Below are 24,197 nucleotides of genomic sequence, written 5' to 3'. Positions count from 1 at the left end.
GGAGGACTTTAGTAAGTTAGCACTTTATGCTCCAGATGACGTTGCTACAGATGCAGCCAAGCAGGAGAAGTTTCTCGAAGGACTGAATGATGAGCTGAGCATGCAGTTGATGGTAGCAACCTTCAACAACTACCAGGAGTTGGTAGATAGAGCTCTCATGATTGAAGGGAAGCAGCAGCAGATTGAAAACCGTAAAAGGAAGTATGGACAAGGGAAGTACAATTCTGGAGCTCAGCAGAAGCCACGTTTTACCTCGAAATTGGGAGGACCATTTCAGCATACCCATGGAGGAGGTTCGCACAACCATAATGGCCCCAAGAATGGTAATGGGAATGGAGGAAGCAACGGCCAGAACCGTACCAACCCTTCAACCCCAGCTAAGAGAGACCTGAGCCAAGTCACTTGCTTTAAGTGCCAGAAGACTGGACATTATGCCAGCTAGTGATGTGTATTACTGAGTGGGCCCAGAGATACCTCTCCGACAATCGGAGTGACAAATCCTAATCTCGAAATACGCCAACCCAACAAGTACCTTTGGAGACACCTGTAGAGCACCTTTATAATCACCCAGTTACGTTGTGACGTTTGGTAGCACACAAAGTGTTCCTCCGGTAAACGGGAATTGCATAATCTCATAGTCATAGGAACATGTATAAGTCATGAAGAAAGCAATAGCAACATACTAAACGATCGAGTGCTAAGCTAACGGAATGGGTCAAGTCAATCACATCATTCTCCTAATGATGTGATCCCGTTAATCAAATGACAACTCATGTCTATGGCTAGGAAACATAACCATCTTTGATCAACGAGCTAGTCAAGTAGAGGCATACTAGTGACACTCTGTTTGTTTATGTATTCACACATGTATCATGTTTCCGGTTAATACAATTCTAGCATGAACAATAAACATTTATCATGATATAAGGAAATAAATAATAACTTTATTATTGCCTCTAGGGCATATTTCCTTCAGTCTCCCACTTGCACTAGAGTCAATAATCTAGATTACAAAGTAATGATTCTAACACCCATGGAGTCTTGGTGCTGATCATGTTTTGCTCGTGGAAGAGGCTTAGTCAACGGGTCTGCAACATTCAGATCCGTATGTATCTTGCAAATTTCTATGTCTCCCACCTGGACTAAATCCCGGATGGAATTGAAGCGTCTTTTGATGTGCTTGGTTCTCTTGTGAAATCTGGATTCCTTTGCCAAGGCAATTGCACCAGTATTGTCACAAAAGATTTTCATTGGTCCCGATGCACTAGGTATGACACCTAGATCGGATATGAACTCCTTCATCCAGACTCCTTCATTTGCTGCTTCCGAAGCAGCTATGTACTCCGCTTCACACGTAGATCCCGCCACGACACTTTGCTTAGAACTGCACCAACTGACAGCTCCACCGTTCAATGTAAATATGTATCCGGTTTGCGATTTAGAATCGTCCGGATCAGTGTCAAAGCTTGCATCAATGTAACCATTTACGATGAGCTCTTTGTCACCTCCATAAACGAGAAACATATCCTTAGTCCTTTTCAGGTATTTCAGGATGTTCTTGACCGCTGTCCAGTGATCCACTCCTGGATTACTTTGGTACCTCCCTGCTAAACTTATAGCAAGGCACACATCAGGTCTGGTACACAGCATTGCATACATGATAGAGCCTATGGCTGAAGCATAGGGAACATCTTTCATCTTCTCTCTATCTTCTGCAGTGGTCGGGCATTGAGTCTTACTCAATCTCACACCTTGTAATACAGGCAATAACCCTTTCTTTGCTTGATCCATTTTGAACTTCTTCAAAACTTTGTCAAGGTATGTGCTTTGTGAAAGTCCAATTAAGCGTCTTGATCTATCTCTATAGATCTTGATGCCTAATATATATGCAGCTTCACCGAGGTCTTTCATTGAAAAACTCTTATTCAAGTATCCCTTTATGCTATCCAGAAATTCTATATCATTTCCAATCAGTAATATGTCATCCACATATAATATCAGAAATGCTACTGAGCTCCCACTCACTTTCTTGTAAATACAGGCTTCTCCAAAAGTCTGTATAAAACCAAATGCTTTGATCACACTATCAAAGCGTTTATTCCAACTCCGAGAGGCTTGCACCAGTCCATAAATGGATCGCTGGAGCTTGCACACTTTGTTAGCTCCCTTTGGATCGATAAAACCTTCCGGTTGCATCATATACAACTCTTCTTCCAGAAATCCATTCAGGAATGCAGTTTTTACATCCATTTGCCAAATTTCATAATCATAAAATGCAGCAATTGCTAACATGATTCGGACAGACTTAAGCATCGCTACTGGTGAGAAGGCCTCATCGTAGTCAATCCCTTGAACTTGTCGAAAACCTTTCGCAACAAGTCGAGCTTTATAGACAGTAACATTACCGTCAACGTTAGTCTTCTTCTTGAAGATCCATTTATTTTCAATGGCTTGCCGATCATCGGGCAAGTCAACAAAAGTCCATACTTTGTTCTCATACATGGATCCCATCTCGGATTTCATGGCCTCAAGCCATTTTGCGGAATCTGGGCTCACCATCGCTTCTTCATAGTTCGTAGGTTCGTCATGGTCTAGTAACATAACCTCCAGAACAGGATTACCGTACCACTCTGGTGCGGATCTTAATCTGGTTGACCTACGAGGTTCAGTAATAACTTGATCTGAAGTTTCATGATCATTAACTTCCCCACTAATTGGTGTAGGTGTCGCAGAAACTGGTTTCTGTGATGATCTACTTTCCAATAAGGGAGCAGGTACATTTACCTCATCAAGTTCTACTTTCCTCCCACTCACTTCTTTCGAGAGAAACTCCTTCTCTAGAAAGGATCCATTCTTAGCAACAAATGTCTTGCCTTCGGATCTGTGATAGAAGGTGTACCCAACAGTCTCCTTTGGGTATCCTATGAAGACACATTTCTCCGATTTGGGTTCGAGCTTATCAGGTTGAAGTTTCTTCACATAAGCATCGCAACCCCAAATTTTAAGAAACGACAACTTTGGTTTCTTGCCAAGGCGCGGCCCCTTCCATACTTGGCGCGTGGGGGAGGAAAGGGGGGTCGGCGGCCCCTAGGGCGCCTCCCCTTCCTTCTTCCTTGCCTGGAGAAAGGCAGGAGGGGGTCGGCCCCTCCTCCTTCCTTCCTAGGACCGACGGCCAGGAGGTGGGGCACGCCAGCCCCTTTGTGGGCTGGTGTTTGATACGCAGTTACGATGATACCTGTAGAGCACCTTTATAATCACCCAGTTACGAAGTGACGTTTGATACGCACAATGCATTCCTCCGGAGTCCGGGAGTTGCATGATCTCATGATCGAAGGAACATGTATTTGACATTAAGAAAGCAGTAGCAATAAACTGAACGATCATATGCTATGCTAATGGATGGGTCTTGTCCATCACATCATTCTCCTAATGACGTGATCCCGTTATCAAACGACAACTCATGTCTATGGTCAGGAAACCTTAACCATCTTTTGATCAACAAGCCAGTCTAGTAGAGGCTTACTAGGGACTTGGTATTTGTTTATGTATTCACACATGTATTTAAGTTTCCGATCAATACAATTATAGCATGAATAATAAACCTTTATCATGATTAAGGAAATATAATAAGAATCACTTTTTATTGCCTCTAGGGCATATTTCCAACATGAAGGTCGACAAGATATTCCGTCTTCACAATTATGAAGACAAGAATAAAATTGCTAGGGCCTCCCTCGAGTTTCAAGACTACGTCTTCATTTTGTGGGAACACGTGATCGAGTGACGCCAAGAACGAGGCGAACCACCCATCACAACTTGGACACAAATGAAGGATGTCACGAGAGCCCGCTTCGTGCCCACACACTACACCCGAGATCTTTTCAAGAAGTTGCAACTCCTCAAGGAAGGCACGAAGACGGTGGAAGAGTACTACCAAGAAATTAAGATTTCCAAGATAAGGGCCAATGTCAAGGAAGACGACGAGCAAACAATGGCACACTTCTTGAACGGCCTCAATCACCCAATAAAGAAGATTGCTGACTTCCAAACCTATCGTAACCTTCTCAAGTTAGTTCATCAAGTGACCAAGGCCGAGCGACAAGTGCAAGATGATTTCCAATATGCCAAGTACTCCTCCAAGACCTACGGCTCTTACACTCAAGCTCCGGCTAGTTCCACACCTCCTACCTCGACTAGAGCATCTCCAAGCAACGGCGACAAGTCAAGTTACAAGAAAACTCCAACACCTTCAAGTCGTCCTTCTACTACAGGTAACTTCAAGCCAAGAGCTTCATCATCATCTACTCCAATGGATGAGACCGTCAAGATGAGTTCCATCAAATGCGTCACATGTCAAGGCCGAGGCCACAAGACATTTGAGTGCCCCACTCGGCGCACCATGATTGCCCACGACGACGACACCTATGACTCGATGAGTGAGGAAGAAATGGAAGACCTTGAGCACGTGGCTATGCACCGACGCATGAATGAAGATGAAGATGACAAAGTCTTTTGTGACAATGATTCGAGCCCCGCTCTCGTTGTCTCCAAGGTCTTGGCGCTTCAACACCAACAAGATGAAGACCAACGTTGCCACATCTTCCACACCAAAGTGGGCATCAATGGGCGTTCCGTCAAGGTCATCATCAACGAAGGAAGTTGCCACAATTTGGCAAGTGAAGAGCTATGTTCCAAGCTACAATTGGTCAAGATGAAGCATCCTCGCCCCTACAAGGTCCAATGTCTTAGCGACTCCGGCACCATTCAAGTGGAGCACACCGTGCAAGTTTCATTCAAGATCGGCGCATACGAAGACACCTTGGAGTGTGATGTGGTTCCTATGTTTGTGTGTCATCTCCTCTCAGGAAGACCTTGGAAATTCGAATGCGGCGTCATCCCCAACGGCTGTACCAACCACTATAGCTTCAAGATGAAGGGGAAAGAGTACGTGCTATGACCTATGTCGCCAAGCCAAATGATCGCCGACAAGCAAGCATCCAACCATCATGGAGAGAATAGTGAAAGAGTGAACCACCAAAACGAGAGTGAGCACCACAAGCCAAAAATGAGTGCCTCCCGATGAGCGATAAGAAAAACTTAGTGCTTTTAGCTACAAAAAGAGACATCAGAGAAGTGTGTAAGAACCCATCTAGTGTCATACACTATGTCCCAGTGTGCAAAGATGAAGCAGCAATGACTAACACTTCTAACCATCTTCCTCTAGTGTTGTCTAATTTGTTGCAGGAGTTCGCGGGCGTTTTCCCCGATGAGCTACCTCCCGGCCTTCCTCCACTACGTGGCATCAAGCACCGAATCGACCTCATCCTCAGCGCACCTCTACCAAACAAGGCTCCATACCATCTTAACCCCGAAGAAATGAAGGAGATACAAAGGCAAGTATAACAACTCATCAACAATAGACATGTACGTGAAAAGCGTAAGTCCTTGTGTCGTTCCGATCATTCTTGTGCCTAAGAAAGATGTTAGTTTTCACATGTGTTCCGATTGTCGTCCCATAAATGCTATCACCATTCGCTATAGGCATCCCATTCCACGCCTTGATGATATGCTAGATGAGATTAGCGGTGCCACCATATTTTCAAAAATTGATCTTAAAAGTGGCTATTACCAAATTCACATTCAACAAGGTGATGAGTGGAAGACCGCCTTTAAAACTAAATTTGGCTTGTACGAGTGGTTAGTTATGCATATGGGTTTATCAGAAGCACTCGGTACTTTCATGCGTGTCATGCATTATGTCCTTCGACCATACATTGGCATATTTGTTGTGGTCTACTTTGATGATATACTTGTGTTTAGCAAATCTCTTAAAGATCATGTCACTCATCTTAGGGACGTTTTCCAAACTCTTAGAAATGAGCGTCTTTATGCTAATATGGATAAATGCACATTTGGTGTTGACAAGCTTGTTTTCTTGGGTTCTCTTGTGTCTTCTAAGGGTGTTCATGTAGATGAAGCTAAAATTGATGCTATTAAAACTTGGCCACAACCAACCCACTTGCAACAAGTGCGTAGTTCCTTGGTTTAGCTAGATTCTATCGTCATTTCGTTAAGGACTTTAGCACTATTGCATCACCTTTGCATGCCTTGAGTAAGAAGAATGCACCTTTTGTTTGGGGACCATCCCAAGATACCGCATTTCATGAGCTTAAATTTTTTCTTACTCATGCTCCTTTGCTTGCCTTACCCAATTTTGATAAAACTTTCGAAGTCCATTGTGATGCTAGTGGTAATGGTATTGGTGGAGTTTTGATGCAAGAAAAGCGACCCATTGCATACTTTAGTGAAAAAAATTTCGGCGCTCAACTTAACTATCCATCTATGACAAAGAATTATATGCTTTAGTGCGAGTATTACATGTTTGGGAGCATTACCTTCGCCCACATGATTTGTCATACATACCGATCATGAGACACACTTAAATACCTTAAAGGTCAAACCAATTTGAACAAACGACATGCTAAATGGAGTGAATTTATTGAATCTTTTCCTTATGTGATCAAGTACATTAAGGGTAAAGAAAATGTTGTGGCGGATGCTCTTTCTCGCAAGTACATGTTAGTTACTCAACTTGAAGTGAATGTTAAAGATCTATATGCACATGATTCTTTGTTTGTGATTCCTTATATAAAATGTCTTGCTAATACTTGTTGGGAGAACTATTACCTCGAGAATGGCTACCTTATGCGCGCTAAAAAACTTTGTATACCCGAGTCGTCTCTTTTTTTGTTACTTTTGCAAGAGGCTCGCGGCGGAGGACTTATGGGACATTTCGGGCGCGACAAGACCTTTGCCACACTCTCCTTCAATTACTTATGGGACATTTGTTGTTGTGGATCGATTCTCTAAAATGGCACATTTCATCCCATGCAATAAGATAGACGATGCTTCACATGTTGCAAGTCTTTTTTGTAGGAAAATCTTGAGGTTACATGGAGTTCCAAGGACCACGTCAAGTTCCTAAGCTACTTTTGGAAGACTTTATGCGCAAAGCTCGACATCGAGCTACTATTCCTGATGGCCTATCATCCCCAAACCAATGGCCAAACGGAAGTCACCAATTGGACACTATCTACTCTCATACGTGTGTTGATCAAGAAGAACATCAAGGAGTGGGAGGGGTGCTTACCCATCACCGAGTACGCCTACAATCATGCAAGACACTCTACTACCGGCAGGTCCCCCTTCAAGGTCGTCTATGGCTTCAACCCTTTGTCACCCTTGGGCATCCTCCCTCTACCGCTACAAGAACGAGCGACCATGGATGCAAGTGCAAAAGCAAGTTATCTCAAGAAGGTGCATGAAGATACAAGGGCCACGATCGAGCGTCAAGTACACCACCTCGCCACCAAGCTCAACATCAACAAGTCTCCAATGGTGTTCCAACCGGTCGATCTCGTATGGCTACATCTCCACAAGGACCGCTTCCCCAACGAGCGCAAGTCCAAGCTACTACCACGAGCCGATGGACCCTTCAAGGTGATAGCACGATACAATGACAACGCCTACAAGATCGACATCCCACGCAACAAGTACAACATAAAGCGACATCTTCAATGTCAAGGACTTGGCCCCATACAATGGTGATGAAGATCATGATCCGAGGATGGATCTCTCCCAAGGGGGGGGGAGATGATGTGGAGCATCCTTCCATCATCCCCATGGATCCCTGACAAGAGCTCGAGCACGCGCCATCGAGACCAAGGTGAACTCACTCCTACTCGAGATCAATATGGATATAAATGGAACTTGGATGCTACCTCACAAAAACATGTTATGTGTCATTAGGTATGAAGACCAACGCGACCAAGCGGCTAAAGGACACCCCAAAGGAGGAGGAGAAGCACCCCAAGGCCTCGAAGAAGGAGAAGGAGCCGAAGAAGATGAAAACAACACCTTCCAGGCAACCCCGTGCGCACGGGCCCTCCAGACCCCGTGCCCACGGGCCACCCAGAGAGCTACTGGAAACGAGACTCATGACCCCGTGCGCACGGCCTCCAGACCCCGTGCGCACGGGCTCCCGCTGCTGTAGCACCCCATGCGCACGGGCGTGTACCGTGCACAAGGGACTCCCGCGTGCACGTGCCCAACTTACCCCGTGCGCATAGGCCTCCCAGGATTCGGCCGTGGATGCCCTTTCTTGACTCACAAGTCGTCCCCTTCCTCCCACTAGCTATATATTTCGGGTCTAAGACATTTGTTAGGGCTAGCAAAGTATATGTGAGACATTGATAGAGCTTTGCTCCTTCTACCACTCCTCTTGGAGATCAAGGCCTCTTAGGAAAGGATCCCCAAGTGGATTTCGAGACCTCCTTTTGGAGAAGACTATCATCAAGACCTCACCTCCTTAGGAGTGGGAAGAATTATACCTTTGCGCTTGTTTCCTTGGACTGATCTTGTATTCTTGTGGATCTCATGTGTTTGCTATTATAGTGGATGTGTGATTGGATCTTTTATTTGAGTGAATTTCCTCTTTGTGTTCTTGTGTTCATCTTCTTTCCCCCTCAAAGTGTGAAAAGATCTTCATCTAGGGTTCCACCCTACATCATTACCCTAGTTGCTAGTTTTCGTTTGGTTGATCTTGTATAATTGTGGATTTCTTGTGTTTGCTTATCTATTGATTGTGTGATTGCACTTGTCTTTGAATGTCGATTTGTGTGTTCCTCTTGAATTTTCCTTTAAGTTGTAAAAGAGAAAAGGCCTATATCAGGAGGTAACCGACCCCTCTCCTTAGAGTAAGTATAACAAGGGCTATAAAATACGTTTTTTGACAGTGAAGATGAGAGAGGCAAGGAGAAGATTAAATGAGTAGGCTCTTATACATAAGACAACCTCTAGATGACAACAATAGTACCTACAGATGAACGTGACAAAAAATAAAATAAAACCATGACTACTCTAATAGCCAACCTTACAGTAAGATTTATTACATGATTGCGATTAATAATGATAGGGCTCGACGACATGTCAACCGTATATAGTATTAGCCATGCATGCTCTAATTACAATAATCAAGCACTTCACTGTTAAGGTATTTTGTTTCTTAACCTCTCATTAGGTTAGTCTGTTCATATTACTCAAGAATAGTATACATAGTATTACCAGAAAATATTGAGTTGTCTTCCAACAAGCGATTTTTAATGTCTTTTTAGCTAGGTATGATAATTTTAATGATACTCACGTAAGAATAATAATTGCAACATGCAAGAGACATCATGAATCACATGACAAGCATATTTAAGACTAACACACATTTTATACATAGAGGTTGATCAAATAATTTATGAAAGCAAGAAAAGACGAGAAGAGAGTGACAATTTGTCTGGGTTGCTCGACTTGTCTCGTTTTTTTTGCCTGGCTGCTTTTGTTTGTGTTGCCCCTTTAGTCAGTCCACATCCTTCGTCGGGTTAAGAGCATGTCTAGTAATACCCTCAAACCCTCAAACCCTAAAAAATAACCGCTTTTTTACGGGTTGAAACAAAAAAAACCCGCAAAGACTAGAACCCTTTAACCCCTAAACCTGTAAACAATTTTAAGGGTTAGAGCCCGGGTCGCTCTCCCAGCCTCTAAAAGTGAGGGTTGGAGAGGGAAACAACCCCAACCTCTATTTGTCCGTTGCGCGCGCGCGGGAGGGAAAAATCAGGTTCGTCGCCCGCCTCCTCCCTTGCCCCGCCCGTCGCCCCGCCCCCAATCGCCGCCGGCCGCCGCGCGCCATGGAGCCGCCGCCCGCCCCCGTCCTCACGCCCGCCTCCTCCCTTGCCCCGCCTGTCGCCCCGCCCCCAATCGCCGCCTCCGCGACGCCCACGTCGGCCCAGCAGCCACCCGTCCCGAGCCAGGCGCAGGTCGCGTCGGTGGTGGCCGCCACCCACGTCCTCGGCGCCAAGCGGCGGCGTGTTGGCCAGCACGTCGTCCCTCCGCAGCCCGCAGTCGCCCTGGCCCCCGCCTCCTCCCTCGCCCCGCCGCAGCCGCCCACCACCAAGCGCCATCGGAAGTCGTCGGTTGGGCCAAAGGGTGCTGCGGTGGCCAAGCTCGCCGCGGAAAGGACCCCGGTCGTGAAGAGGACCACCTCTCGGACGAAGACCGCGCCCGCGCCCCCAATCGCCGACCCTCCGCCCGTCGTGCACGAGGTGCTCGACGGAATGCCCGAAGTGCTCGACGGAATATTCCGTTATAAGGGTTGGGTTTGAGGGTTCTAGTATTTGCCCCTGTTTTTCAACCCTTAAAAGTGTCAAAAAGTGGCACTTCTTGACCCTTAAAACTGCTTGGATTAGAGGGTTTGAGGGTTCTACTAGTAATGCTCTAATTAGCAGCTCCCATCCCGTCCCGTGTGCGCCTGCCTCCCCGTAGTCCCACTCCCATCTCTTCTCCTGCGCCAACAACAGCAGGCAGCCTACTTCCTTGTCGGCGGTCGCCGGGGGCAGCGAGCGAATCGTTGGGTAGAGGAGGAGGGAAAGGCCGGGGGCGGCGCTGGGCGCCCACCGCAGGTGCATGGTGGAAGCCGCCGCGGGACGCCGGTCGGGTACCAGCCCTCGGCGGCCTAGCGGCGGAGGGGAGCAGCAGCTGCCCCTTGTCGCCGTCGCGCTCGCCACGCGCGTCGTCATGGTCACGTCCGCTCCGCCCGCGGGGGGCGGTGTGGGAGGAGGTGGAGCGGCCGCTGGTGGCCGGTGTCTCGATGACCTTCTCGGCTGCCTGCTCGGCGTGCTCCGCGTGCTTGGCTTCCCGTGGGCCGCGTCCCCTCAGAGGCAGCCGCGCCCAGTGCCGCCACGCGGGGCCATCCCGTCGACAGCGGACGGCCGGCGCTTCGCGGCGGAGCTGAGGCGGATCCCCGGCCGGATTGCTGGCAATGGCGCCTGCGCTGTTGCGTCGCTTTACACGATGCAGGGCAAGAAGGGCGTCAACCAGGACGCGATGATCGTTTGGGAGGTAAAACACAGTAATTGTCTACCCGCTTTCCCCCTTCCAATTCTTATGCTGTAATAATTTTACTTTTACTTGATTAGAATAGATCTCGGTAATCGAAATTAAACGTGGTTCTAGGTTGGGTTTAATTTCGCTCTCGCTTGCTTTGATCTGGATTTACTTCGTCAGTATTGAGTTGATCTCGATGTTAACCTCAACGACTGTTTTCGGGCACTTTTTCAGTGTATGTTCGTACGACTTATGTAATATGCGGAAAGAAACACCGTGTACGTACGAATCCTATAGTTCCCAAGAATTGAAGTTGGACTCATTATATATTCCTTTGAAATGAATTGTCATTGGATGTTGCTGGTAGAGAGTTTCAGTTCCCCTGGCTTAATTCAAGTGCAATGATTGGTTTTGTGCTGGATACTTGAATGTTGGATGGGCTCCACATGATTCTCATCCTTATCCATTCTTCCCTTTCTTTTTCCCCTTCTTGCTGGATGATCTTATCTGCTTGACGCTCCTTTACTTCCTTTTCCATATGTTTGATTACAAATTTGGCTGCATGTCCAGTGTACCACATGTACTGTTCACATCTCACCTGTTTGTGGAACTCATTTACCTTCGAGGAATTCCCTAGGCAGCATGCTGAACTAGACTTGCATGATTTGACAACTTTAGTACTAAGTATAAGAGCATCTCCAGCCGTTGCCGCCCCCCCTCCCAGAAGGCTTAAAAATCGGCGCCTTGGGGCGAGCCGGCGCTAAAATCGGCTCTGGGGGCGATTGGGTTCCCAGCCGCCGCCCCCAGGTCGCCCCCAGGCGCCGATATCGGCCCATTTTTGGCGCAAATGTGCCCGCTTTCGGCGAAAAATCGGCTCGATATCGGCGCAAATCGGCCCGATATCAGCGCAAATCGGCCCATATTCGCCGTGGCTTGGCGCGAATTCAACAATAGTAATTTTTTTATCACATGGTTCGCCGTGGTTCGGAGCGCCGGAAAACTCGCCCGGAAGGTGGTGGAGAGGTTGCCGCGGCGAAACCTTCTCTCTTTTCCGGCGGAGAATGGCCTATCTTGATGAGGAACACTAGATGAGAAGAAAGAAAACACATGCCAGATCTGTTTGGCTACTTCTAGTTGCTTCCACTCTAGTGTAGTATTTCTTTCCTTTTCTTTTCTATCCTACCTACTGTTTTCTAGAGTCTTCTAGTTGTGAGTAGCTATGAGTAGAATGGTGAAACTTACATAATGTTTTCTAGAGTATTCTAGCTATAAGTAGAAGTATGTGAAGGCTTCCCAAAAGCCCTATAAATAGAGGTCCTCGCCTCTACTTTGGAGGCAGACTATGTACCCCTACCTATAATAGAACTTGTTGTTCTTATCTAAGATCTTGGAGTAGATCTTGTGCCCCAGGAGTTCTGGATTGAACTCTTGCTGCCTATCAACCTACATTCGCCTCTAGAGCGATATCTAGCGCAGCACGTTGAAGCTGTTCCTTCAACACTTGTGCTGTATACATTGTAGTAGCAAGGTGGAGTTGCTCCTCCACAAACTTTGTGCTGCTTCAGGTGGTATCAGAGCCTCGTTGACCCATACTAGTTCTTACTGTCCTCTTCGAGAGTAAGTTGCAGCAAGCAATGGAGCAATTGGAGAAGAGGATGGATGCTGCTGAACAACAAATCAAAGAGCTGCGTGAAGATCTTAATAGGAGATTTGACCAGCTGGTTGAGATGATAAGAAAGGGTGTCCCCCCTGCTACCAATGAAGGAGATTCATCTAAAGAAGAGGAAGATGTTCATCAAGGAAGGAGAGGTAATCTTGGAGCAAGACCGCCACGACAACATGTTGTTCAACGTGCTTCAAGAAGGCCAATTTATGTTGAGGCTTCTGAAGGTGAAGAATATGATGATGCCCTTGAAGAGCCAAATCTCTACGCATATCGGAGAGCACCCAACCCTACGTATGCAAGAGATACATACAAGGTGAAAGCTGAGATCCCAAGTTTTAATGGAAATGTTGACATTGAAGGGTGCCTGGATTGGTTATATGAAGTGGAGACTTTCTTTGAGGTCATGGAGGTTCCGGAAGATCGTAGAGTTCCTTTGGTCGCATACAAACTGAAAGGAGGAGCCGGTGCATGGTGGCATCGCGTTCAAGAGGAGCGCAGACTCAGAGGAGAACCTCGTGTTAGAACTTGGCGACAAATGAAAGGCCTCTTGAAAGGGAGATTTTTGCCCGCTGATTATGACCAGATCCTATTTATCCAATTTCAAAATTGTGCTCAAGGAAATAGGACTGTTTCAGATTACATGGAGGAGTTTCTAAGGCTACAAGTGAGGTGCAACCTTGCTGAAACTGAAGAGCAACAAGTTGCAAGGTACATCAATGGTCTCAATGATGCTATTCAAGATCGATTGATGATGCAACAAATCTGGTCCGTTGATCAAGCACAAGCTCTAGCCTTAAAGGCCGAGAGGTTTGTGAGGATGAGAAAGACAACTAAGGCTCCATATCCTCCATATCCTCATACCGAAGGCTCATCTAGGAGCCAACCTAATAGAGTGGAAGAAAAGACCACTCCACCAAAGACAAAACAGCCCATCCCGAAGCAAACTAGAGGCAAGGGTAAGGCAAATGAAGGCCCAAAGTGCTATAAATGTGGTAAAGAGGGACACATATCCAGCGGCTGCCCACTAAGGAAATTTGTTAACACGACTATCCATGATGGTGAAAGCGATGAGGAAGAATACGAATCTGAAGATGTAGACGGACAAGAGGTTTGTCAAGAAGAAGGTGAAGAGGTGGTATGTGTGATCCAGCGTGTCCTATGTTCCACACCACAACTCGATGACACACAACGGAAGAAAATATTTGAGAGCAAATGCACGGTGAATGACAAGGTATGCAAACTAGTGATTGATAGTTGCAGCTGCGAGAATCTTATCTCCCAGAAGTTGGTGGACCATTTAAAGCTTGAAACCCATGATCATCCAAATCCCTACACTATTGGATGGATCAAGAAAGGAGTGAATATGAGGATCACCAAACAATGCAACCTGCCACTTTCTTTGGGTAAGCATTATCGCTTAAATGTGTTGTGTGATGTGGTTGACATGGATGCCAGCCATGTTCTTCTTGGGAGGCCTTGGCAATTTGATGTGGATACTACACACAAGGGCAAGGAAAATTCTTACTCTTTCATTTGGAACAAGAGAAGGATCATTATCTTACCAAACAAACCCGAAGGTAATACCTCTAAGGAGGAGGGGAAAACTATGTTAACTATCTCCCATACCTCTCATGAGTTTATGGAAGACTTGAAGGAGGCACATTTGTGTGATGCACTTGTTGTAAAGGGAGAAGAGCACCTGACTGTTGAAATTCCAGCAAAGGTACGTGGTTTATTGGCAGAATTTCAGAACATACTTGGGGAGCCACATGGCTTGCCACCGATGAGAGGAATTCAACATAGAATTGACTTAATTCCGGGAGCAAGTCTTCCTAATCTTCCACAATATCGAATGAGCCCAAAGGAGCATGGTATATTGAAGGAGAAAGTGGAGGAATTGTTGCAAAAGGGGCACATTCGAGAAAGTATTAGCCCATGTGCTGTACCAGCCCTACTCGCGCCAAAGAAAGATGGATCTTGGCGCATGTGTACGGACAGTAGAGCCGTTAACAAGATCACCGTAAGGTATAGATTCCCTATTCCTCGTCTGGATGATATGTTGGATCAGCTTAGTGGAGCAAGAGTGTTCACAAAGCTAGATTTAAGAAGTGGATATCATCAAATCCGTATAAGACCCGGGGATGAATGGAAGACCGCCTTCAAGACAAAGGAAGGGTTGTTTGAATGGCTAGTCATGCCATTTGGACTCTCAAATGCACCAAGTACCTTTATGCACTTAATGAATCAAGTCCTTAGACCCTTCTTATCCCACTTTGTTGTGGTCTATTTCGATGACATCTTGATCTATAACAAGGATGAGGATGAACACTTTGATCACATTCGGAAGGTGCTAGAAGTACTAAGGGAAAATGAGCTCTACGTCAACTTGAAGAAATGTGTTTTCCTGCAAACACAACTTCTTTTCCTAGGATTCGTCATAACATGTGACGGCATTCGTGTTGATGATTCTAAGGTTGAAGCAATCCGAGAATGGCCAACTCCTAAGACCATTTCTGAGGTAAGAAGCTTTCATGGCCTTGCAACTTTCTATAGGCGATTTGTTAAGAATTTCAGCACTATCATGGCACCAATTACCGAGTGTTTGAAGAAAGGAAAGTTCCAATGGGCAGAAGCAGCTGAAGCTAGCTTCAATGAGATTAAACAAAAGCTATCACAAGCTCCTGTCTTGGTACTACCTGATTTCAACAAGACTTTTGAGTTGGAGTGTGATGCAAGTGAGTAGGCATTGGAGCTGTCCTATCTCAAGAAAGGAAGCCCATTGCTTTCTTTAGTGAGAAGTTAAGTGAAGCTAGACAGAAATGGAGTACCTATCAGCAAGAATTATACGCCGTTTTCAGAGCGTTGAAAACTTGGGAAGTCTATTTGCTTGCCTAAAGAGTTCATTGTTTATAGCGACCATCAATCCTTGAAGCATTTTAGAAATCAAAAGCATGTTGACCGCATGCTAGCAAGATGGGCAGCATATCTTGAGAGGTTTAACTATCTCATCGTGCATAAATCTGGAATAACTAACAGAGTGGCCGATGCTTTGAGTCGTCATGCATGCCTCTTGACTTTTTTTGAAGCTGAACTTCCGGGCATGGGTCAAATAAAGGAGTTGTATGAGGGTGACGAAGACTTTGGCCATGTTTGGGTAAAGCACGCAAGGGGCCAACCATTAGGTGATGACTATTTGATGCAAGATGGGTATCTCTTCAAAAATGATCGTTTGTGCATTCCAAGAAGTTCTCTACGTGACAAGCTGGTTAGAGAGCTCCATTCAAGTGATCTTAGTGGCCATGTTGGACGGGACAAGACTATCGCTAACCTGGAAGCTCGCTACTTTTGGCCACAACTAAAGAGAGATGCTGGAAAGTTCGTTCAACGGTGCCCCGTATGTCAGACCTGCAAAGGCCAAGTCCAGAACACAGGGTTATACATGCCTTTGCCTGTTCCTGTTGCTCCATGGGAGGACATTTCTATGAACTTCGTCTTGGGCTTGCCAAGAACAAGACGAGGAAGTGATGCTGTATTTGTGGTCGTGGATAGATTCTCTAAGATGGCTCATTTCATCCCATGCCGCAAGACAACGGATGCTCATCATGTGGCAAACCTATTCTTTCGAGAAGTGGTCAGACTTCATGGAGTTCCAAGGTCCATTGTCTCAGACCGTGATAGCAAGTTTCTTGCTGCATTTTGGCTCACTTTGTGGAAGCAATTCAACACTGAATTGAAATTTTCTAGCACTGCTCATCCACAAACAGATGGACAAACGGAAGTGGTGAACAAGTTTTTGGGTAATCTGATCCGTTGCATTTGTGGAGAAAGAAAGGGGCAATGGGATTTGGCTTTATCTCTTGCAGAGTTCTCCTACAATAACTCCAAGCATAGATCCACAGGAAGGAGCCCTTTTTTCATTGTCTACACTAAAGTTCCAACACATGTGGTGGACCTGGTGAAGCTGCCATCAAGGGGAAACTCAAAATCAGCATTGTCCTTTGCTGATAATTACACCGAGTTATTTGAAGAGATTCGCGGCGCTTTGGAAGCACAAAATCAGAAATATAAACAACTTGCTGATTGCAAAAAGAGGCCAAAATCATTCCAAGTCGGTGATAAAGTGATGGTCTACCTCCGAAAAGAGAGGCTGCCTTTAGGTGTTAAAGGGAAACTTAGGCAGCGAAGGTATGGGCCCTTCTCTATCATGAGGAAGATAAATGATAATGCTTATGTGATAGATCTTCCAAGTGACATGGGTATCTCTAACACTTTTAATGTTGCGGACTTGACTCTCTACCATCCAGAAGAAGCGCTCTATGAAGATAACTCGAGGGCGAGTTCCAAACAACCAGGGGAGAATGATGAGGAACACTAGATGAGAAGAAAGAAAACACATGCCAGATCTGTTTGGCTACTTCTAGTTGCTTCCACTCTAGTGTAGTATTTCTTTCCTTTTCTTTTCTATCCTACCTACTGTTTTCTAGAGTCTTCTAGTTGTGAGTAGCTATGAGTAGAATGGTGAAACTTACATAATGTTTTCTAGAGTATTCCAGCTATAAGTAGAAGTATGTGAAGGCTTCCCAAAAGCCTTATAAATAGAGGTCCTCGCCTCTACTTTGGAGGCAGACTATGTACCCCTACCTATAATAGAACTTGTTGTTCTTATCTAAGATCTTGGAGTAGATCTTGTGCCCCAGGAGTTCTGGATTGAACTCTTGCTGCCTATCAACCTACATTCGCCTCTAGAGCGATATCTAGCGCAGCACGTTGAAGCTGTTCCTTCAACACTTGTGCTGTACACATTGTAGCAGCAAGGTGGAGTTGCTCCTCCACAAACTTTGTGCTGCTTCATATCTAGAGGTGCTGGGCGGTGGGCGGCGCCGGGATCGGCGGGGTGGTGGCCGAGCGCGTGGGGGTGGGGGGCGAATCTGGACGATTGCCTTGGACTTTTCGCCTGACAGTGTGGCCTAGGCGTGTTTTCCCCTTCCGCCGGAGCCCCCAAGCGCCCCCAGTGCGCTGGGTTCGGCCTGGGATCGCCGGGCCCAAAAACGGGCCGAGCCGGCGGATTTCGGTGTCTTGGGGGCGTGACTGGGTTTTTTTTTCGGCGCTGGCGCCAAAAAAGTCGCCCTGGGGGGCCTGTTGGGGGCGTGGCTGGAGATGCTCTAACGCACTAGGATATGAAAATTGTACCAACTAGGTATCGACTGAAGACATGCAACCAATAAGAAGAGGAGAGCTTCACCTGTATTATTATGGGTCCCACATCCAATTCCTCACATACTCTCGACTACATACTTTATCAGTGCCCTAATTCAGGCATGCAACATGACTGGCTTTCCACAAATTGCTTATATTTTCCATATTCATCTTCAGTCTGCTTTTAACATATACAGTTTGCTGTTGTTATTGTTCTGAATGAGATGATTGATTTAGATAAGATATTTTACTTTTTGCCAGAACTTCTGTTCAAGAGATGACACCATTTTTTGCGGTGTGTTTGATGGTCATGGACCTTACGGTCATTTGGTTGCTAAGAGAGTGAGAGATCTCCTACCCGTAAAGCTTGGTGCGGATATGGGGACAGATAAGGGTAGAGAGGCACCCGCTAGCAACATGGAAGGCAACACAAATGAAGTAGGTTTGCCCGTAAACCCAGAGAGAAAAGAAACCACCACTTCTGTTGGAGCTGAGCAGGATAGGGAATACCCAGAGATATTCACAACATTCAGAACTTCATTCTTGCGGGCTTTTCACATAATGGACAGGGATCTGAAGTTACACAAGAATATCGATTGCTTTTTCAGTGGAACTACAGCAGTGGCAGTGCTCAAACAGGTAGCCATACGCTGGATTTTTAATGCAAAACTCTGTTCTGATGTTAAATTTCAGTTTAAAATATTCGTGAAAAGCAGTGTGTTGAGAGTATTGATTTACTCATATATCTTGCTGTGTAGGGTCATAATCTTATAATAGGCAACTTGGGAGACTCAAGAGCTATCTTAGGCACTAGAAATGAAGATGGTCAGCTCATTGCTGTCCAGTTGACAGTTGATCTCAAACCTAACATTCCAAGTATGCTTCGTATTCTCTTTAGGGTTTCCATATATTTATCATTTTCATATCCAATTTCTTGTAATAGATGTATCATCATGTATGCAGTGTGGGATTTTGTGACAGTGGACTTGGGAACTCTAGTATAATTTGTGTGCCCTTGTTTATGTCTTGCCTATGTGACATTTCTGATCTTATGCCATGTACCACTTACCATTTTTGTGTTAATATTTTACCCAAGGCTAACTAAAAGAGAGAAGAGGGTCTACAGTCATTCTATCTCAACACTGCTTTCTTGTCTTTACCGTGTAACAGACTAAATTTGAATGTTGGGCCCATATAACTTATTTATATATATCAATATATCAATTATCAGGGTGCCCACGTAAATCAGTTTTTTTTGGTTTTAGTGTGTGGCAAGGCAACAAGGCTTGTTGTGATGTGTTACTATCGTGTGAAAGTGTAACGCAGTGGTCAATAATTTCTGGTTGGCGCTTGAATTTCTAATGCGCACTAAAAAACTCAAGTGAGACCTGCCTGTCAACGAGACGGATATTACCAAACCCTTAGTTTTTCTGAGTAGCTTTTGCTTCTTATAAAGCAAAATGCATCTATGCTTTGGAGGATTATTTAGAGATGTTTATCGACATCATCTCTTAAGCTATATTTTGAAGCATCTTTTTGCAAGATATACAATTTACAGAGCCATTTTCATATTATTTTGAAGTATTTCTGTAAATTGTACATATATGAGTATATGATGGCAACCATTTTCATGTTGCTCTAGCAGCAACCAGCAAGAATGCTGCACTGCAGGTGAAATGCCATGCATGATATTTGCAAAAGTTAATTATGTTTTTATGCCTTCTTTTTCTTCCTTTTCTACACTTCGTGTGAGGTATTGTACTGAGATTGATGGCACTTCTAAATGAAGATTGCTATATGCTTCTGACACGCTATTAATATGAATGTAATGGCATGGTTGTTATTCAGGTGAAGCACAACGGATCAGGCAACGCAGGGGCAGAATATTTGCACTTCCTGAGGAGCCAGAGGTTGCTCGTGTTTGGCTGCCAAAGTATAACTCACCTGGATTGGCCATGGCAAGGGCATTTGGAGACTTCTGTCTTAAGGAGTATGGTCTAATTTCTATGCCTGAAGTCTCCTGTCACCGTGTCACAGAGAAGGATGAATTTATCGTGTTGGCGACTGATGGGGTGAGCAGATGTTTTGAGTTATACCATATCATTTCCAGAGACTCCTAAGTCGAAGGTTTTCTGGTACATGATGCAATTATCTAACTTGTTTGCTAATTCTAGGTGTGGGATGTGCTGTCAAACACTGAAGTTGTTAGCATCATAAGCAGAGCTACTTCTCGGGCTTCTGCAGCACGCTTCCTGGTTGAATCAGCTAATCGTGCCTGGCGTACTAGGTACCCTACTTCTAAAATTGATGACTGTGCTGTTGTTTGTCTCTTCCTGAATACACATGAAGCAGATCAACCATCTAGTTCTGCAGCCAACAATTTAGCAAATGCTCTAGAAGTTAGTGGTGATAAGCACTCGACAGTTGTCCAACTGAGCACTGGAGTATCTGCCGATGTGGTTAATGCACTTGTGAAAGATACAAATGAGCTATCTCTTGTTGATGCTGTTGCGAAGCCAGTTACTGTCTCAGATTTGACAAAGGATGGTTCAGGCACAAAGCAAAGCATCATTTGAGCTTGTGTGTTGCATGAGATTGAACATTTGTTGGGCGATTTGTGCTGTGTTGACAGTGCGCTCCCATTCTCCCATTCAGAATTCTGAGCCTGATGCCTATTTTTATGAGCGCGTTGAAATTCACTGCTTGCTATTTTCTACATGCAAGTCCGAGTAGGGTCTTGAGTTTTCGTCATTTGTGAAGTACCACTTCGGTTTTGGTGTGACCTGCCATATTTCTTTGTAATAATTTTGTTCTTAATGTTTGTTTAGTCTCGTAACAATAATAGTATCCCTATAGGAAGAAGCCTTCCGTGTTTTCACAGTTCTGTAATATTCATTCGATTGCCGTCCATTACAGTGGCTGTTATGCATTTCAACTTTTGGTCCTCTGTACACAATCGCATGGGCTTATGTGTATTGGTACGATCATGAGGGTGGATGTTGTGCATAGACCTTTAGGGCATTTTTTGATGTGTGGGATTGTAAAGTTGCAGTAGATTGACGAAACACATTTGAATTATGAAGGATTTGAGTTTGTTTGATTGCATCATATTTTTTTTCGAGAGTTTGCCAAAGGTGTACCTTAACTTTATAGAAGAGAGAAAATATGTACAAGAGATTACAACGGCGAGACCACCACAGGCCGGCGATCCCACACCCCTCCACTCCGGCTTAATCACAATATCAGTGAACTCCTCTCCCTCTTGCAAGAGCCCATTGCCGGATTTCGGCAAAGATTAGCTCTGCGGTGCCAAACACACTACGGATGTTACCTGAATGAAAGACCCTATTATTTCTTTGCTTCCATAGAGTCCAACAAATAAGCATGACGAATGAGTCGAAGCCCTTTCTTTCCTCCTTTTGGATTTGCTTGCGCCGACTAGTCCACCAATCCTGTAGCCTGTCCTGATGGGAAGGGAGCATGCCCAGATCAATGTCCACCTTGGAGAAGCACAAATACCAAACATGCCTTGCAAAGACACATTATGTCTTCCTCCTGATCACAGAAAAAGCAGGGTGAAGCCTCCTCTTGTAACCCATGCCTGAGCCTTCTGTCCAAGGTCCAAAGTCTGTATTGAATCGCCAACCACATGAATATTTTGCAGGAAACGGGGTCCAACTCTTCCAAATCGCTGCAGTCGGCTGGAATAGGATCCCCCCTTCCCAGAGCATCTTGTATGCAGAAGCTGCTGTGTACTCCCCAACAACATTCCAAGCCCAAATGGCCTTATCTTCATTGGCCGGCACAAGCTCAGTCTCAATCAGCAGCTCCCAAAGACAGATAAACTGCGTCAGCTTGATTGCATCATATGAAAGACAAGATTTTCTTCAAGAGGTTTTAAGTGGATGCTCGATTTGAGTTTGTTTGATTGCATCACAGGAAAAACAAAAGTAGTACGAAGGATTTCTCATCGAAAGTTCTTTGTATGGGATTCAATCCTACAAAGCCAGCGGCTCCTATAAAAACCCCCTTGAATGAAGGAGATCATTGATCATTGACTGTAAGAACACATCGCATTTGTAGATTTTGTTAGGGCAAAGAGAGAATTATATGTTAAGTAAATCTTGGTGGTTAAAATCTGTGAATTCATGAACAACTGTATATTAAATTTTGGTGGATACAGTCAGTAGGGAATACATGAGCATTTTATACGAACACAACATATCTGGGGTCTGCTTGGTTGGCCCGAGATATTTGCATCTTATAGTCCAGTGCCACACACCGTGCAATAAAAAGCCATTGTGCCCTTGTTGCATCTTTCTCTACCCGTTCTTCTACTCTTTTCTTCTGTTCGAATATCTTCTCATCTCACAGCTACAATGGCTTACAAAATGAGTCAAACAAGCTGCAATGGCTTACAAAATAAGTCAAACAATGATGAGCAAGTTTCATGCTTCAAGTTCGAACGGCTTGAGGACCAACATGATGTGTTTTGGCGCTAGAGAGCTCATGTGAACTGGTTGGACAATTGAGATCGTAATACGAAGTTCTTTCACTCCTTTGCCATGGAACAGAAATAATGAAATACTCTGAAAAAATTGAAAGGTGATGATGTTGTGGAGGTGGAGGGGGAGAAGGGCTTAAGGCCCTTATAACTAATTATTCCTTTAAATACTTTACCCCCTTGGGAGGTACTGATCTTACCCACATCTTGGCTGCGGTGTGATGTGACCACTAAAACCAAATCTATTGTTTGGCATCAAAACAATATTCACCCCACACCTGAAAGTAACCAGGAGCATTTTATTCCGAAACAACATATTTTGATTGGTTCAATATTGATTCAGATCCCTTCGCTACAGGAAAAGGTGGAGCCAAATTTCAGGACTCCACCAAAGAAGAAAATCGCTACGTGTATTGCAAGTCCAAAGAAGGTTACGTGCGAGTACTAGTTCTGGTCTAGTCCGGTTGTCAGGTGATCAACGTAGCCGAATATTTAATTAGTTATTACTCCCTCCTTTTCGGTTTATAGGGCTTATCTCAAAATTTTAGTTTTTCCATTTTATAAGGCTTAATTTGGTTGTTCCCCATCACAAGTTCAGATTTCAATGTGCATTAAATCATTGCATGCAAGTATTAAGAGAAAATTGATCAATGCATGTACTTTATGCATGCATGCATTGCAATTAATGCATTGGTAAACATAATTTTTTGAGGAAAACAAGAGCATTAATTGGGTGCTTTTGCAAACTCCAAAAAGTATTTCACCACTCACCATCTACCTTGGTTGGTGAGATTCTTGAATTGAGCCCTATAAACCGGAAAGGAGGGAGTATCTTGTTTAGTTGAGATAGGAGAGAGAGAGTCCTTGTTAGTTTTGGTTTTCTACCGTAGGTGATTTGGACTTGTGGGTCGCTCATATAAAGGGCACAGCTTCGGCCTTATACGGCAGTTTTTTTTTGCAGATTTTTGTTTTAGTCGTGAGTTCAATAAAACTACAGAAAATGTCCCATGTCGGGGGACACCAAATATCTTTGTTGTTGATCCGAGGGGATTTTGTTGCTGCTGCGTGTGGAGTCGATCCAATCTACTCGACACAAGTTTCTGATCTTACGGTCTTGCATCTTTGCTCGACCGGAATTTCTTGTTGCTGCTGCTAGTACCGTGAAAGATCGGGACGTCGAACGACTCGCCATCTAGTCGAGCCTTATCAAGTGGTATTCAGAGCTAAGGTTGTTCACGGTACTGTGTTGATCAAGATGTCAATCTCGGTCGATAAGGGTGATGAGGTTGCTGCTGATTCTGAGGAAATAGTACGTCCAGTGTATGCGGATGATATTCCTTAAAATATTCGGGATGGTTTTGACCACACATGCAACTACATCAAGCAATGTCATGATGCGCTCGGCAAAAGGATAGATGTCCTGATCACTCGGTTTGACGGTTTGACAGACATCATCAATATGCCGGCAGGGACTTCTGCACCACCACAGACTGCTCCGGCTGCTCCACTGCATTATGCACCACGAGCTCGCGATGGACATGCTGGCGTGCATGATCGCCGTTTGGCGGCACACCCTCATGCTGGAGATGATGGTTTCGATGATGGCGTTGACCACGCGGGGTACGCGCCACGACCACGACACTATGAGCCTCGTCCTGAAACATCCGTTCGTGGTGGAGTGCATGACCGAGTTGGTCAAGCTTTGCGTGTGCCTTTGGATGATGGAATTGGCTGCATAAAAATTTCAATCCCTTTGTTCTCCGGCAAATGCGAACCAGAAGGCTATTTGGAGTGGGAGATGCGTGTTGATCAAATTTTTGATGCCCATCATTATAGCGAGGAGAAAAAAGTTCAACTTGCTGGAATTGAGTTCACCGGTTACACGCTAATTTGGTGGAATCA

The 24,197-nt window shown here is 45.0% G+C and overlaps 1 protein-coding gene across 1 annotated transcript; it reads left to right on the top strand.

The window, feature by feature from the left end:
- Window positions 1-10,349: 10,349 nt before the first annotated feature.
- Window positions 10,350-20,742, top strand: LOC123144514 (probable protein phosphatase 2C 14). Its single transcript, XM_044563698.1, has 5 exons — window positions 10,350-10,944; window positions 18,053-18,430; window positions 18,550-18,667; window positions 19,640-19,863; window positions 19,966-20,742. Exons 1-5 carry the CDS (start codon window positions 10,510-10,512, stop codon window positions 20,365-20,367), a joined length of 1,557 nt encoding a protein of 518 aa, XP_044419633.1. The 5' UTR covers window positions 10,350-10,509; the 3' UTR covers window positions 20,368-20,742.
- Window positions 20,743-24,197: the final 3,455 nt, after the last annotated feature.

The sequence above is a fragment of the Triticum aestivum genome, chromosome 6D (assembly GCF_018294505.1).
Source record: "Triticum aestivum cultivar Chinese Spring chromosome 6D, IWGSC CS RefSeq v2.1, whole genome shotgun sequence".
Classification (NCBI taxonomy): domain Eukaryota; kingdom Viridiplantae; phylum Streptophyta; class Magnoliopsida; order Poales; family Poaceae; genus Triticum; species Triticum aestivum.
This window is presented reverse-complemented; position numbering and strand designations above follow the sequence as displayed.

What these genes read in the sequence shown, in the direction of transcription:
- LOC123144514 (XM_044563698.1), top strand. Translation starts at nt 10,510, where the DNA reads ATGGTGGAAGCCGCCGCGGGACGCCGGTCGGGTACCAGCCCTCGGCGG. An exon ending in ACGCGATGATCGTTTGGGAG is followed by an intron (nt 10,945 to 18,052) that starts GTAAAACACAGT and finishes ACTTTTTGCCAG; the next exon opens with AACTTCTGTTCAAGAGATGA. An exon ending in TCGTGTTGGCGACTGATGGG is followed by an intron (nt 19,864 to 19,965) that starts GTGAGCAGATGT and finishes TGCTAATTCTAG; the next exon opens with GTGTGGGATGTGCTGTCAAA.